We start from the raw sequence: 18,017 nt of genomic DNA, 5'->3' as shown, positions 1-18,017 counted from the left end.
TATCGGCGACTGCCAAGTGATGAAGAGTTTTGCACGAAACTATATTGCTAAAAGAAAGTATATGAATTTTAATTTTTTTTTTACGCAGCGTGAACAGTACAATTCAAATTCATTCCAATCCAACCTGAGCCTCTTTCGTATGTGGATATAAATCAGAAATGTCTGCGATGCGTCTGCAGTATGAACGCTCATCCACACGCATCCTCGGAGACTACTGGCATTATCCGTGAATCAAATTTGTTTTGTCTAACAGTTGTTGTCTTTACATTTGGCTAATTTAATCCTACTTGAAACATAAAGCATAAAGCGGACTTTTTGTGGTGATGGTTAGTAATTCAGACAAATTCAAAAGTCTAATTTTAAAGCCTAATTAAGAGTATACTGTCATGTAGGAAGTAAATCAGCTGATCTGACGAAATGTTGCATGTCGAGAAAGTAGAGCATTTCAGGCATGCTACCTTTTCTGAGTCAACTTCTTTCCTCGCTTTTTGGTTTCACTCTTGTGTGCTCCTGAAAATCGGTAAAACAAAACTTGGATAAAATCTGCCACGATTCAAAAGGAAAGAATTCTATATAAGTTAATAAGAAGTTTACTAATTTTCCTCCTTTGTAACGAAATGGCCCCAAAACATTTTCACCATCCTTCCGACATTATTTCAGGATGGCCCAGTCCGTCTGACGTCGTCAGCAACAGCCACTCGGCGTCAATAGCGTACTTACTATGTGCAGACAACACAAGCAGACTTCAGCTAAAAAACAAATCACCACGCTGTGTTTTTTTTGTGTGTGTGTGTGTGTGTGTGTGTGTGTGAGTCTGGGTGTGATGTAGTAAGTGCATTCTTTGATTGGTCGTCAGCGACAGATTGGGCCTGCCTGAAATAATGACAAAGAATGACTGACGTGCCCACTTCTGAATACACCGCACGGCCCAGTCCAGTTTAGATGCGTTTCTTTGAATTTGAAAGAGGAAGTAATTCAAGCAATAAAACCTCTGAGATCTTTGGTGTCAAATGTCAAACACATATCAAACGATTCCGGCGAGTTTGTCTGTCTCTTCATAACGCAACCTCAGTCTACCTTGACTTCGAGCTCAAGATGTCAGTTTGGCTGAAATCGCACATCAAAAGCAACTGAAACAACTATGAAAGAATTCTTATTGCCCACAGGGCTTTCTTTCTTGTTCCCATTCTGTCCATGTGTCCTCCTCTTTCTCCCGCAACTCGCTTTTTGACATTTTACTTTTCACTGTTTCCACTCTCCAAGTTTCACCTGAGGGGATATTTGCTAGAGGAGAGAGCTTCTTCTGCCCACAATCTGAAACTATTGGATTCATATAGAAAAAGTTAGGGCACATATATTCTCTTTTTTTATGTAGTTACTCTATTGAATTATTTCCTGTCTTCCTGTTATCTCATATCTTGTCATTTCCTTTTCTTTTTGTGCTCACCTCATTCTTCAGGCGTTTGAAAAGCTTCCTCACAAAGGGTCATGGTGTTCCTGAATAAGAAATTAATTGACCCCTAATTTAGTCCAGACACTGAACTCGGAAAATGGTAATTAAATGAAATATGAACTGTGATGCCCCTGAGAAAGAGCAGATCGAGTAAGATTGGAAATGTGAGCACACAAAAGGAGGTTACCACTTTTCCAACGTATTAACCATCCATTTTGGCACCAATGCACTCACTTCTATATTAATCGAGCTTCACTTACTTCACTGTGTAATGGTGTTGGATGTATCACAGCATCAGTATTGTTCGTGCAGCATTGGAAATCCTCTATCAGTGGCAATCATCAGAAATAATCAAGCAAAATAGGACAAAGGTGCGAACAATACAAAGCTTTTGAAGCTAAGAGAGAAACCAAATTGGGCTGCCTTTGGGACATAGTACAACAGAAATCTTCAGCCTGTTCTGCTTCACGCTTGCTTCGTTCCTCATTCCGATTTATTTAAATGAGAATTTGCACCGTGTTTACTTGCTTGTAAAGTTCTCTAAGCGCAACCCTAAAACATTTAATTGTAAGGGTTTTCAAACAGTCAGATTCTGTGAACATTGTTGGCATTAGCACTCAAAGAAATGCCATCAACAAATTCCTCTCACAGTTTGTGAATCTATTCTCTTGGGCAAGAAGTTTAATCACAACCATCGTTTTATTTCGTTGTTAATATTGACATACCTAATTTGCATGCAAATCTTTGGCTCACCGCATTAGTTCATAGCAGTATGATTTAGCCAACAGCTTGGCAAAGTTGAAATGAAAAAGTGTCACATCTGGATGATTAGCGACAAAATGAAGTGATCAAGTGACACCCAGTCACCCAATAATCTCACATTTTTTTTTCCCTTTCTCTGTCTCTCTCCCTCTTGGTGAGCTCAGTGATACAGTATGTGTGCTGCATCACAGCCCCCGCACATCTTGTTACTATAGCAACCGCTGAGACTGAAAGCAAGAAAATAGAGTGTGAGGGAGAATGTTAGAGAAAGATGGACAGATAAGGAAGGCTCTTTACTTGTGTGTGTGATGGCAATTAAAGCGCTTCACCACTAATCTTTTTCTGCACTTTCCTTAGCCCCTGTTCAATTCTTACCTAGTTTTTACCTTTCTTTCAAAAAGAAACACACTAACTTAATGGGCTCTTTTTGGCTCAAACTTGCAGCGCAGGCAGTAGCAAGTGTGGGTATTTAGTGAAGGCAGAGAAAAAAAAAAGATGAAGGCTCTGTCTGTGGTGTGTGGCACCACTGAGACGTGGGCGAGAGCAATTAAAGTCCAGAATAACACACAGCTAATTTCTGTGGAGTCGCCTAGTTTTCTCTTGGACACACACGCCCAAGCATGAACGTGAGCACGCCCCCCCCCCCCCCCCCAACACACACACACACGCAATTCTGTGGATGATATGTTGGATGTTTTGTTACTAAGCATTAGGAGCAACACTCCATGCTAATCCCTGATGTCAAACACGTGAATTTTATGTGTGTGTGTGTGTGTGTGTGCTTGATGCTTCAACATATAATTATTGTCAGAGTGTAAAGTGGACAGTGTCTCCGACTTGGCAAAAGATATACCATTAAATGATTGTGCTTGCATTCATCCAGAAAAAGGAAGCATTGCTATTAATTTGCGCAATTGTAATGCCTTAGGCTGAAATAACAGTGTAGGATGACACTAAATATCAAAGAATCACTCAAACTTAAAATATCGTATCATGACTAGATGAAGTCAGTACCACCTCAGATAAAAGGCCACCACAACTTGGCTGTCGGGCCACCATTCAAAAAGGCTTAATGTCGGGGGAGCTCGTTTAACTCTCGGTGGAGTAGAAACACTTGTGGCAGAAGCCAAACTGTGGCTGGGTTTTTATTTCCTGAACCTGCATTTGGACCCTGCTCACACTTGTGGTGCATTTTTTTATTTAAATCAAGCTAATCCTCTATAGGCCATCTATTTTTCAGGCTATATTAAATATATATTAAATAATTTTTGATCATATTGTTGTGGTATATTTATGGTTTAAACTATTAATCTAGGAAATTTAATATTTGGGAGGGGCGCCAGTTATCAATGTTTTTTTTGCTATTCCCGTCAGGGGTCGCTGCCTTTATTGCCAGGAATAACACGAGTGCACCGTCTTGCACTCTGTGGCCTTGGGCCACAAATTGTTGCTGAAGTAAACAGGGATAGGCGGCATGGTGGACGAATGGTTCGCACGATAGCCTCACAGTGCAGAGGCCGTTGGTTAGATTTCGTCTCCGGCCTTCCTGTGTGAAGTTTGCATGTTCTCCCCGTGCCTGCGTGGGTTTCCTCCGGGGGTACTCCGATTTCCTCCCACATCCCCAAAACATGCTTGGCAAGTTGATTGGACACTCTGAATTGCTCCTAGGCATAAATGTAAACGCGGATGGTTGTTCGTCTATGAGTGCCCGGCGATTGGCTGGGAATCCGTTCAGGGTGTACCCCGCCTACTGCCCGAAGATAGCTGGGATAGGCTCCAGCACCCCCTGTGACGGTTTATAAAGTACACACACAAATGACTTGATGGACTACAACCACTAAACTTGAATCAAAGAGTGAATGCTCAGAGTGAGAGCCAACAGCCATTTCAACAAGCACTGTAAAATGTCCCTCAGGTAGTTATCAGATGTTTCCCAGGGTAATAAAGTGCCAGAAGAGAATCACCGGTAGACCAGTCGGCTCTAAAAAGCAATGGGGGGCCGTATCTCCTTCCCCTTTGGGTGTTTTGGGAGTGGTCAAAAGACTAAGATGTTTTAGTTGTAGGCATTGTATTTGTAATAAGTGAGTTTAAATATTTCTACCTCTCCCGATGAAGACAGACAAAGGAGACGGGGAGCATGTGCGAAAGCACGCACGCAAGCATGCACGTCATTTTGGGGGACATCTTCTGACATCTGCATGTGACCGGAATAAAATCTTTATCTAACCGAAATGGCTGAGTCAGAAAAGTTCATTTCCATCACCAATCCTGCCTTACTCGGATGCCTCTCCAAAAGGCCACACTCTTCGAAAGCAAAATACACTCCAGAATCAAGACAGTTTTCCTGTGAATGAAACAATGCCCTCCAAACTAACTAAACTACTATCTTGCAAAAGGCAAAATGTCATGCCACGTCTGTGTTTGTTCATCCCTTGATTAAAATGGTGGGAAATGACTTCTCCTAATAGTTACAGTTCTTATACTGTATTTAAATTCACCTTTAGTCAAGTCCCAGACTAGAACAATCCTTTTGAAAGTCAAGTACATGACTTGGAGTTTGAGCAGACGGTGGTCCCTCAGTGAAACAGGACGGAGTGTAAGGTAAGCGAAGCGAATAGCTGGGAAGCGTTTGGCAAGCACAGATGAGAGGATAAGTAACCGAGGGAGCCAAAGGCCACCGTGGTGATGAAGATTAAGGAGTGTCTCGGAAAGAGATCAGTGTTATACTGACGTTATATTACCTCCCCTAATATAATATCCGCTGGGCCAAATTTCAAAATGACACTTCCCTCATGTGTGAAGTAAAAAAAAAAATAATGTCATCTGTCAAGGGTATTCTATCTAGAGCACAGGTAGATCAAGCCCGCCACGTCATTTCAAGAAAATAGTGTTTCTAACTTGATTTGAATTGTTATTTTTATTTGGGATTAATCTACTATCATCTCTGTCATTATTTCCCTTAGGATAATTTTGTTGCCAATTAATTTTTCCCATTGGAATTGAAGTGGAATCAAAATATTAAGAACACATTTTGGGATGATGGAATACAGTTCTACACATTGCTACTACATCATTAATGAACATGTTGGGTTCTCTTTTTGTCGTCTGGCGCACATGAGCTCTGTGTAAAAATGGGTGCGTTTTCGTTTTCGTCTCGGCGCAAGTCAAGTTTACCGTGTTTGGGAAATTGACAACCAGTGCTATGTCATGCTGGGCCTTCTAGTGGACCGAAGGCGATTTATATTATATGCCCTCGTGAGTATGTAACAATTTGGTGACAGGAAATAGATCGGGCGTTAGACCATGTAAAAGCAGGGCTAAGTTGTGGTGCATCTGGGGTAACGCAATTTTGGTGGATTTGATCAGAGAGCAGGCGGATAGATTTGGCGCGGGACGCGTTTGGTGGATGTTATTGTGTTTCCTTCTTAAATATGACAACAGTGTGCATTGAATTCTCTGGCTTATGACAGGAATCAATTTACTATTAGCAAGTCATAGTAATTATTATTAATATCATCTTTAATATATTTTTAAAAGCCCTCTACTGAGCGCGGCGCAGCAATTTTTTGGGGTTGTCACACATGAACGAATAATCGGAGGTGAAAGGCGGTCTACAAGGGCCTCTTTCACAGTGGCCAATTCAACGCGAAGTGGAGATTTTCTTGCAGTTCCTTTCCTGCATGGACTCCAGCAAGTCTATTATGCTTCTTCCATGTAGATCACATGCCTCTCCTTTTAAAAGGAATGAGGAGAGCCGGTAAAGGAACCTTCTGTGTTCACTCCCACAATAGCGCAAACATCCTTTCTAGCTGTAACACCAAAAGAAAGAAAACTATCCATGGGCGCAGTTGGACTGTACTTTGCGGCACACTTGATCTGGGTGCGAAAATAGGCCCTGTTTCATGAATCCCTCAGTGACTGTGTCAAACAAAACCGAACAATATATTTTCTACAGCTGCGTCAATCGATTCATTTTCTAAACTGCTACTCTTGCCCACGGGGGAGCTGGAGCCCCATGCCAGCTGACATTGCGAGGAAAACTACTTACAATACATCGTCTGGATGGTAGGTTTATAATCCGCTAGGTGCTTGAAGTGCAATAATAACAATAAACTGCCTCAGTCAGGGCATTATACTAGACCCAGAATGGAAGTTAAGTGCTATTCATGTGGGCATCCTACATGGCATGCACTGCCTTCAAATTGGCCCTACAATATTACAGTTTGAAGGCTGTATCAATGGATCCTCAATGGTTTTCTCTATGCTCTTTTCTTTTTGTTGCTCATTGCAGCACCCTGCAAGGTGTCCCACCAACATTCTTTTTCAGGAATGGAATAACTTACAAACAACAACTAGTGATTTCTCACTCTTTATAATGGTAATATAAACAATGGTAGCTACAACAAAGGTGATATTGTCAGAAAAGAGGTTGGGCGTAATGAATTGTGATATCAGGAGTGAGTGAAACTGGACCAGGTGCTATGGGAATAAATGTGGGCTGTGCTTCCTCTGGTGACATTGACTGTCGTCGGTGTAAAATGGTCAGATCAATTACGTACAGTATATAAAGCGACTTCACTGTAGACATATCAGTGGATACTGACCTTGCATCTATTTCTGTGAGGTCAGTCGAGGTCTGTCGATTTGGGAGACAGTTCTGATACAGTATGCGGTTAAATAAGTTTTTACTGTTGTGTTGGACTGTTCTTCTCTGTATAGAATTTCAAACACTGTCAGAATAACTCAAAATGACCTCCATATCCTTTTAAATTATTCAAACAAAACACAGTCAGACTGTTGTGATGTGTTCTTGTCCCCTTGCATCATCTGGTTTTGCCATGAAACATGAACACAAATTATTGCATATTTATGGCACATATTCTCGCCTCAACTGTCTGTCTCTTGACAGGGAGTGTTTCATTCGCTTTGTATTTGTCATCAATTGTAAAACTGTTTGTTATTCTCACAGAAAATTTGTGTGCAACTACTGTGAGATGCTTAGACCCAGACGGAATTCAACAAAAGAAGCAAAGGGCTAAAGGACAAAAATGTGCAACTCTGGGATCTGCGGATTTGAAAGTTGACATGAGAGTGTTTCTATTGGACATTAGTTTTCAGACAAGTGTTTGCATCTACCTTTTCAAACTTTGTGCGGCATTGTAACTAATCAATGCTTCATTTGCGAGTTCACCTCCGACTTGCGTGGGTCCATGTGTGTACCCATGAGTAGGCATGTGCATGCTGGTTTTTATGGATATTTTGTTTGGCTGTAAGCAGTCAATGTTCTTCGAGAATTTCTGCCCACTTACCATGGCAGCTTCAGAGTGTATGCAGAATGGTCACGCCATGTCATTGTACAACATCGTTAATAATGGCAGTGATCTATTGGTAGCTATGTTTTGAAGCAGAATGAGAATTATTGCGCCAAGACACAATATCTTGGGTATTTATTTGAGCCAAACAAATTTTGGTCCAGTTCCGAACCTTTTTTTGTTTATACATCTTTTATACATCAAAGTCATTATTGGAACTGTGTTATTTTTAAGCACAACATGATTTAGGTGAAAGTGAAGCAATTAATCAAGTGCACATTTCCCATCCCATAAGGCTTTTGTAAAGGTGCATTTAACGGTTAGCATCGATGTAATATGCAGCAGACTTTGCCTTGATTTATGGTGCAATGAAGCTTTGCCACATTCGTCAAATACCTTCGGCTTGAGATGGATTTTATAATAAAGATGTAATCAAATGCAAACTAACAATTTGCAAGTGGCTTTTAGTTTATTTCACTTGTATTCTTTAAGGATTGAATAGAAATGCCCACTGCATGGTTTTGAATATTGTAAAGGTTGTGCTGCGGCTTGTGTGCAAGACAACAGAGCAAATGTACAGTCCTGCACATCACATTTCCATTATTGTCAGCTCATATTTATTTGAAAGTGTAAGAGAGGTGATTCTGTTTGTTAAAACCAGTGTGTTTGTATGAGACATGAAGTACAGACAGTTGGTTGAGCGTGGGCTGACAACCATGGCGACAGCCCTTGGGTCCGAGACTGAGGGCGGTGGAAAGAGGCGAACCGGAACGTCATTAACATCAGTCATTTTGATGGCGCTAGTATCAGCCTAATCTCTGATCAGTATTTATGCCTCGCTCAAATGCATGTACTGTAAATATGTGGCTTGTAGTAATCCTACTCCAATACACTGGAGAGCTCTTGTGAAGAATCCATAGTGTGAGTGTAATTTGAGCACCTGTGTGTCCTGCAATCTGTTCCTACTAACACTTTGTAACCAGTGTCGTGTATCAATTCAATAGTATCTTTTTATTATCATTTTTTCCCAACAATACTCCTTTAGGGCATGGTTCAAAATGACAAGCTAATTTATGATGTTTAATTATAATGTCTAGCCTGTGACATAAATCATTGATATGGTGAGTTTCATATATGTCCATAGGAATGTTTGATGAAAGACATGACAATTCTGAGTTTACAGTTACAAAGCTTCTGAGTTTTTGGCCCAGGTTTGTCAGTTCTGATGGCAATGTTGCTATCAGATATTATTCAGCATGGCAGAAAAAGTCTTTGTGAAATGTGAAAATTCAGTTCATGTTGACCACAACATAAGTGTAATTGTCAAGTGAAAGCAACAGAACTTAAAGAGAAATATAAGGAGGAAAGATGCAGAAGGAGAGACAAGGCAACTGCAAACGATATACTGTAACTGTAAAATGGTGGTGAGTTTATATTGATACACACCCAAAAGATTTTGAGGTGAAAAACTGGGGAAGAAAATAAAGATGTCCTTTTTTAGTCCCACAATGGGGAAATTTGAGTTATTTGAAATTTGAATATTTATATTATTAGCAAACAGGAAAAAACAAATATACACAGATGCAGCTTCTAATGTGAATTGAATGAGAACTGTAAATAAAATAAAATAAAAACAAGACAAAACACTTTCATTGTGGAAAAACAAAAAGCTGTTATGCAAAGATTATTTTTCCCCTCTCACCAACTTGTCTTTCACGCCTTCCTTTGTTGGTAGCAACCAATCAATATCCTCATTGTGAATTCCTATCAATGTTTAAAAATGTGAACTATGCCAAACTGAAAGCACCATATCTTGAGTTGTTTTTTTTTTTTTTTTTGGTAGGTCTCATTGATACGATTCCTCTAAGTGGTGGTATCCTTTTTAGTAAGCAATTAAAAAACATGACAGGCATGTGTTATCATGTTGTCTGCTTTGATTTATGGCCACAGTTCAGAGGCAGAAGGTCAGAAGACCTGAATGAAGGATGGCAGTAAAAGAAATTAAGTATTCAAGGAAAGAAGAAGTTTGAGAAGGATAAGATGAAAGAAAAAATGAATGAAGAACGGAGGGAACAAAGAACTGTAGGAAGCAAGAAGAGCGTAGGATTGCCTCGCTTAAGGCCAAGTCTTCGAGCTGCGAAGGGAGATGTCTTCATTCACTCTTTGTCCCATCTGTACATCTTTAGGGCAAAGTTAATCCAAATATTCACAAAATATCAAGGATGTATCAGATCAATTTGTGTGTGTGTGTGTGTTTTTTGACCATTACATTCATTTTGCTGTTGCCAATATTCTTAATTGACCTTTCAGCTCAGACTGGTGTGTGTGCGTGTGTGTAAATGTGGTCTCTCGTTGTATTTATGAAGAGTTTAGGACATTTCACAAAGTTATGCAAATGGGAACAAACACTTTAATTGAGAAAATGAACGGCGTACTTTAATGCAATTTACATGCACTGTACACCAACAATTCATCAAGTCGATTGTTTTACCTGCAATATCGGTGTTACGTCTTGCGGCAGCAGAGCCACACTGTGATATTAAACAGGCAGTTGCTGTTTTGCTTTGTTTTGTTTAGTTTTTTTCTTCCCAAGCAAATATTTGTCCCCGCTAAGATCAAGCTGGGAGACAAACTGTCAAATTTCATATCTCTTCTGTCAGTCTACTTCACTTCAAACAAAATTTGCTATGTGAGAGGATGTACCGTCCATAGCATTGTAATGTCTGGTGCATTGAGGACGATGTGACAGGTTTGCTGGATTTATTCGCTGGCCACAATTCCCATTTGGATGGTAGAGGGAAATGCAAATCCTTCATATGAAATCCCTGGTGACTGGAACGGAGAACTTTAATAATGTCGGCATAAGGAGTGTCAATACCTCAGAAGCAGCCTTTCACTTATTGATTTTAAAAGTGATGATTTAGTTTGGACCTCAATCCAGTGTCCTGCTGACCTTGATGATTATTTGATCATTTGAATCAAGTGTGTTGCAGCTGGAAAGCAGGCAGGGCAACGGTCCTCAAGGAACATGATTGCAGGTTTAGACATTGTCAGCGGTACTGTATCCCCAGTTTCAATGTGCTATCTACAATGATGAATTATGCAATAGCAAGAATAAAACAATAATTACATGCACAAGTGAATTAAATTAGAATACTATAATAATTTCCTTGATATTCCCAAGGATTGTGAGGAATTTGTATATCTGTTCTGTCTTGTCAGTGACGGATGGGCAGACAGGTATGATGTGACAGATGGCTACGTGAAGGAAGCCGCCGGTGGCATAACGATAAAGCTTCAGTCTGCTGACGTCAAGTGGTTTGATGACTACTACCTTAAACTGCGCCCTGACAACAACCTCAGGAACCCCTGGTTTACAGAATTTTGGCAACATCGCTTCCACTGTCGACTGAAGGGGCACCCACAGGAAAGCAACAAGTACAACCGTACTTGTAGCAGTGAGTATATAATAATCACCTGACTAAACAGTGACCAAACATATACTTTGCATAATAGTGTGTTTAAGTATTGTCGTGTGTGTATACTGCATCAAAGTGTTTCATTAGTGGAAAATGGATAATTATTTTGGTCTGGCCATATTAGGAATAAGTCTTTCATAGAGAGTCTTTTTCCTATAACTGGTCACAAAACACACAAAAAAATACTTCCTGCTCACGTACGCACAATCATCTATGCCTTTTAGAAACATGCAGCTCTGTGGTTTACCACAGATAGATATCCTCAGCAGCCCCCCTTTATTTCTATGTGCTCCTCCCATTCCTCTCTGTTTCATTGGCTGCATTCATAGGCAAAATACTGTGGGAGCACAACTTCAAAGGGATCACATCTCCTGTATTCTAATGAAATGGGATATGAAATCCAAATGAACAGGAGGCAGAGGGAAATGAGAGAGGCCGAGGAGAAGTGGCTCCTGAGAAGGAACGAGAGGCAGCCGAGTGGTCTTTGATGTTGGAAAAGAAAACCTTGTTGCCTTACATACAAAATACAGAGCGTCATCTTAAATCGAGAGTTATTGTCATGTAGCTGCCTTCCTAATTCAATTATTCTTCAAACTACATCCCCCTACTCCCCTCACTCCCCCACTTGTGCAGAGCGAGAATCTCTCCGGCAGCAGTATGCGCAGGACACGAAGATGGGGTTTGTCATCAATGCCATTTATTCAATGGCATATGGCCTGCATAACATGCAACGGGCACTGTGCCCAGGCTATCAGGTAGGTGCTGTTCTGATGAACGATGATTGAGACATAAGACTGACTGAGTAGCAAAGATGATGGTTATTGGTGTTATTGCCAAAATAAATGTAAACAAATAACACAAACTTAATTCAAAGCGTTTGAATACAAAATAAACTGTGTACAAAAATATAAAGTCACCATTCCTTGTGACTCGTTGGAGGGAAAAAAAAAAAACGCCGCAGCAAGCAAAGTGATTTTTTTTTTTGTCTCTTGGCAATTTAGCAGGCTACAGCACACCCGCACGTAGCCGAGGGGACTTAAAAACACAACTCATACACCTTTTACTCATTTGCGAAAATCAATTGTGCATACAAAGTATGCTAAGTCAACAGTCTAAATAATTTTAAACTGATATTATTGCTAACTTTGTTTCTGCAAATGCGCACCTGGAAAAACCCGGCACTAAAAGCTGAAATATTGATCTCTTGTCTCGTATTAATTGTTTCAAGTCCACTCCAATAGCTTTCCGTCAACATGAATAATCAGAGGTTTGATCTCACGTTTCCAAGACGGGTGTGTGGTGTGCAGTGCTTTTAAGCAAATGCAAATGATAAATAAATGATGAAATAAAATCCAGGTTGTTTCGATTTTTCATGCCTTTATTTCACTGACTAAACAGACAGAGACATGGGAGTGTAGTTATGATTTTGCTTGATCTTTTATGCAATGTATATTCTGCCTGCAGGAATGGTAAATTTTATTGCTAGATTGTTAGTAAAATGAAGCTTCTGTATCTTTAAGTCAGGTCATGAATAAGATTTATGACCGCTGTTGCATTTGAAGGGCCTGTGTGATGCAATGAGGCCTATTGATGGCGCCACGCTGTTGGACTTCCTGATGAAAACTAACTTTACTGGAGTATCAGGGGAGGGAATCCTCTTTGATGAGAATGGAGACTCGCCTGGCAGGTATTAATTATTCAAGTGAAATGCTATGAACTTTGAAGCCTGCTAATTTGCTAAGTCAACATAAATAGGGCTTGAAGCAGAACGTATGTAATATGTGAGCTTGATCATGTCAATGCACTGTACATGCTTTTTTTTTTTTTGCTCAGGTATGAAATCATGAATTTCAAGAAGATGGGAAAGGACTACTATGATTACATTAATGTGGGCAGCTGGGACAACCGTGGATTGAAAATAGATGATGACGAAATCTGGTCGAGCAAAGATGTGGTCATCAAGTCAGTTTGCAGTGAACCCTGCGACAAAGGGCAGATTAAGGTAACGGGACTGATCAGCAATCAATACCGGCAAATCGTTTCTTGCTGAGTGAAATGCCAGTTGATGACCTGAGTGACTTGAGGACAAGAATTAATAAATTATATGTTTAAAAAAAAATACATATGCTGCCGACTGTAACTGTGTAGCTGGTTGAAATTTTGCCGGTCTGTGTGTTGCCATAAACCGTAGTGACGCAGTGACGGGACTGTATTTTGCTTCTTTTCAAGGTGATCCGTAAAGGTGAGGTGAGCTGTTGTTGGACGTGTACTCCCTGTAAAGAAAACGAGTTTGTGTTTGACGAGTATACCTGCCGAGCCTGTGACCTGGGCTCCTGGCCCACTCATGACCTCACAGGTTAGTCTCGGTTTTTGATTATTTGGATTTTGTATTTCCTAATGTTACAGATGTAACGGATAAACAGTATTGCCTATAATTAAATCAACATTTTATTGCCGGTGCGGTGAGCCATGACTTGATATTATTCTATGTTCGCCACCCTCCACTGCTGCCCGGTTCTCTTTAATTTGCTGCCAATGTGCACACCGGTGTTTTAATTATTCTCCATTAAGAACAGCTCTCAATGCAAAGCACATTTTGGCTGCCGTGAAAATGCATTTCTACTCCACCGCTTTCAAAGCGAATGAATATTGCCTTGTTATTCTTTCAGCGGCTCATTATGCTGCTTGCTATGCGATGATTAGAACATGAATAGAATTCTGCATAAAATTCAAATTGAGCCTCAATGGCAGAGACGGAAGCCTCCTCACTTAGTGGAGCTGGCATATTTCACAGAATAAAAGATAAACACAAAGGATGGTGTCATTAGGGATTTTGTGTTCGCACCTTCCCACCTACCACAGTATATATTCACTGGCCACGCTGTTAGTGTGCACGAGGATGTGAAACTGCACTGTATATTACTAATATTTAGGTTCCCTCATTTAACTACATTATGAGAGTGAATCTTAAAAGTCCCATACCCTCAAAATATTTTGTTCCGCTCCTGTTTGTTTGCATAACATAAGTAAAATCAGTCCGTGACATGGTTTAAGTTTGACAATGACTGTATATAGTTTGTCATTTGCGTGCAATAGTCCTTGAAAGGCAAAGACCTACAAAATGAGCGTATTTGACTTTGGCATTATTGAAACAACTGTTCTTCACTAATTTTTCAAGTACTCGGCCACGCCATGATTGCTACACACCCACCCAACTCAGGAAAAATGGTTGAGCCACAACGGCACATCTGTGTCTTGTGCAAAAGTAAACCTTTGCATCAACTGCCATTCTCAGAGTTGTTGAGGAAAATAATCTTCGATGTATTTTGGGTGAAACTCCTAAGCATTTTGGAACCAGAATTGTTTTGGGTTTGAACACATTTGGCGGAGGACAGATTTGTCAACATGAGCTTTCGTAGATGCTAAAAATATATTTCCGGGTTTTAGGCAAGACAGCCACACATACACGGCTTTTGGTCAGTCACATTCATGAGGTTATGTCGTGTCACTATAGAGAAAAATTTAAAAAATTAAAAAAAGAATAATCTGAGTACTGTTACAACTGAGAACCAGCCATGGACCACAGCTTCACACTGGTCAGTACAGCTCCGCGTGTTCGCTCGAAGAGTGTCACAATAGAGATGGACTTAAAAAAAAAAAAAAAAAAAAAAGCGAGGAAAGCTTTTCCTCCAGGGTTACTGCGCCATTGCATTGCTGTGGCCGGCTACAATTCCACCAACAGCAAATCTTATTTACACATAAAATATTCATGAGAAACCAGACTATCTTACATGTCATAAAATAGCTTGAAAAATTGCATCGTGGGCATTTCCAATCCAAATTATCCTGCAAACCCGATTAAAGCACATCAATGATTATTAAAAAATGTCATTTAAGAAAATGTTGCATCGGACCACTAAATTTGTGTTAGGTAAGGGTATGTGACTTCATCTGTTAATACATCAGATATTATGATTTCTTCAGCTCACTTATTTGTGCCCAAAAATCGCAAGACTTTGAATTTGAGGACTTGAGGGGTGGGAGAGTCAAGATGAAAATCCAAGTACTCTGTAGAGGTTGTGAAAACAAATAGCAGATTGTTGGAGAGCATAAAGTCAAAACAAGAAAATACAGTTTGAGAAAAGTCCAAATCAACTTACAAATGTAGCAGAGAAGGAGATAAATTGAGTCTAACAGAAGCGCTAGGCAGGGAGAGTGAAATAAGTAGAAAGAGAGGATTAGTTTTGGGCTTTGAGGTTCTTCTCTGGTCAGCAAAGTTCCAGGCTCCCAAAGTTTGGATGCATTTGAAGTTTTAAATCTTATGCAGTATTGACGTAGCCCTCCAAAACCTTCTTCTTGAATTCCTCAAATGCTATTTTTCTGTCTGTGGTTCGAGCATGAAAATGAAGTCTGAAGACTGTTCAGTTTCTGTCTATCTCCAAAACACGAGGCAGTCAATCTGTTTGAAAAAAAAATATCAGATGCATTAAATTTTCTCACAATTAAAAAAAAAAACAGTTAAGTAACTATTAGAGGTCATACAACATTCACTTTCAACTACTCAGTCAAATGATGTCTCTCGATGTTGACCTGAAAAGTTGAAAGCAGTTTTCTAAGCACTGATACGCAGACCTGGGGAGGCATCCGCCATAGTTGCCCAAAACAACGTCAGCTGACTCCTTGCAAGCTCTACTCTCTCCCAGATGTTGATTTCCTTCCTTGAGTTTGTCACTTACATATGGAACTTTGTCCTTGGGGTCACTAGCTAGACGCTTGCGACCGCAGATAGGAGTACACATGACTCAGAGATAAAGAAAAACTCATCCACTTCTGCTCATTACTCAGAGGCCAAAATCCAACGTCTTTTCACTGAGAATTGCAAACGATTTGGGAGGTGCTGATTGTCATCCAGGCAGCGTGACACTTTTGTGAAAACACATCGATTTGGGCAATAATAGACCGGAGGCACAAAATACATTCTCGGATTTAGCTTCATTAAAGTTGCAATGTATTGTACAACATTTGCTACATAACGGTATATAGCATCTGTTGTCTGAATTGCCACTCGGAACATTCAAAGCTATTTTCTTGGCTATATGATGAACACATATTTACTGAAAGAGCTTGATCTTTCGCTGGCTCACTCAAACTCAACTGCAGTAGCACGGGGGCCAGAAAATGAGCAAGCAATATGAAAGCGCAAGAAAACAAATTGACTGACGTATGTCGCTGTTTCTACACTACTGTAGCTCTTGACTCGATGGAGAATTTCAGCAACCTTGCAGAATGACCATAATTACAGCTGTCCCTCTAATTAATAGCTCTTCTTGGCATGGCACTGCTGATAATTAAGCTCAAGTGACGACAGAGTTTGGAAACAAAGTGCAAGAAACAAAGACAAAATATGATGGGTATTTTGGGAAAAGCTGTTACGCTGTTACAATGTATGCAGATTAAGAAAACCCAAATTCATTTTCATCATAACTTAAAGTTTGTCTCTTCGCTTCCCTTGTGAATTGAAGCTAACTAAATATGTTTGCACTTCAACCAGAATGTGATCAGATCCCGGTGGAGTACTTACGATGGGGAGACCCCGAACCCATCGCTGCTGTGGTATTTGCCTGCCTTGGGCTCATGGCCACTTTCTTCGTCACTGCCGTCTTCATTAGGTAACGCACAGCTCGGGCAATATGCCCCGTAGCCTTTTCACATTCTATTAACACTAGAATCCTCAGTATTTTAGGGGACTAAAACTAAAGGACTAGTCGTTGGTGCCCAGTACATGGTCAAAATGACCTAAATTAAAAAAAAAAACAACATTCTCTTGGCAACAAGTACCACTTCTTCATATGCAAAAGTAGCCATTTCCTGAGTAGTGAGGGTAGGGGGGATGGAGGGGTGACAGACATTTAATTGTAAATGTGGCCATTACCTCAGGATAGGACTAGAGGGGTTGAGGAGAGGATTTTTTTTCTGTTACTTAGACTATTCAGAAAATAAATACAATGTAATGACAAATAAGTGGATGGAAAGGTAACTGGGCTTTTTGAAACTGAATATGTGTGTCTGTGGATCAGCTGTTTGTTTTTGACATAAATGTTCAACATTCACGCGGTTTTCGTTCAAAAATTGAAAACCGAAGAATGGAAAACAGGCATTTATTTGATCATATGTTAGGTATTTATTTAACGTCAAGTCGGGAAACTAAATATGAATGTAATTATGCTTTCCACCAGCATACATAAACTACTCGGCATCTGTGGAATATGTGCGAATGGTAAAGTATTCTAATTAGTGGAATTGCCTTTGTCACACCAGGTTCAGGGACACTCCTGTGGTGAAATCTTCCAGCAGGGAGCTCTGCTATATAATACTGGCGGGTATCTGCCTGGGGTACCTGTGTACCTTCAGCCTCATCGCCAAACCACATGTCATCCATTGCTACCTCCAACGCTTGGGAATTGGCCTGTCGCCCGCCATGAGCTACTCTGCTTTGGTCACCAAGGTGAGGACTCGAGAAATGATGTGCTATTCAGTCTATTGCACATCCTTGGACTACGCTTTGTCAACTTGGTTCCAATTGATCATCAGGGCCCAAGTACAAATACAGTATGCTGGAGAGGAAACTATATAAGGGTTCTCAAATATGGCACGGATTGATCATGAAGTAGCTGATGAGGAATAAATAATACTGGCAAACTAGTGAAAAAGTGAGTGGACGTAGTCTTAAAAAGGACAATAATATTTGTGTTCTAGACCAACCGCATTGCACGCATCCTGGCAGGCAGCAAGAAGAAGATTTGTACAAAGAAGCCGCGTTTCATGTCTGCCTGCGCTCAGCTCATCATTGCCTTCCTGCTCATACTGTTACAGCTCGCCATCATTGTAGCACTCTTCCTCATGGAGCCACCCCAGGTGAGTGCCAAACTCAGTTAGTTGTAGGATATTTTCTCCAGCAGTTGATCATGTCTCTTTTGCAGCTACCAGACCATGGTTTGCACTAATTTTTGG

General features: G+C 40.4%; 1 protein-coding gene across 3 annotated transcripts in view; it reads left to right on the top strand.

Annotated features, from left to right (window-relative positions):
* grm5b (glutamate receptor, metabotropic 5b) overlaps window positions 1–18,017 on the top strand; it is a 48,907-nt gene that overhangs the window by 19,463 nt on the left and 11,427 nt on the right. For all 3 annotated transcript variants that reach the window (XM_088300038.1, XM_088300039.1, XM_088300035.1), the window contains 8 exons: window positions 10,750–10,985; window positions 11,640–11,761; window positions 12,569–12,693; window positions 12,840–13,008; window positions 13,236–13,362; window positions 16,558–16,675; window positions 17,325–17,511; window positions 17,763–17,921. In XM_088300038.1, the coding sequence (XP_088156164.1) occupies window positions 10,750–10,985; window positions 11,640–11,761; window positions 12,569–12,693; window positions 12,840–13,008; window positions 13,236–13,362; window positions 16,558–16,675; window positions 17,325–17,511; window positions 17,763–17,921 (1,243 nt within the window). The remainder of the gene's footprint in view (window positions 1–10,749; window positions 10,986–11,639; window positions 11,762–12,568; window positions 12,694–12,839; window positions 13,009–13,235; window positions 13,363–16,557; window positions 16,676–17,324; window positions 17,512–17,762; window positions 17,922–18,017) is intronic.

Source organism: Idiotropiscis lumnitzeri, chromosome 7, assembly GCF_059441095.1.
Source record: "Idiotropiscis lumnitzeri isolate Australia: NSW breed Sydney's pygmy pipehorse chromosome 7, RoL_Ilum_1.0, whole genome shotgun sequence".
NCBI classification, from domain to species: Eukaryota; Metazoa; Chordata; class Actinopteri; order Syngnathiformes; family Syngnathidae; genus Idiotropiscis; species Idiotropiscis lumnitzeri.
Note: the sequence above shows the minus strand (reverse complement) of the source record. Positions and strands in the feature narration are given on the sequence as shown.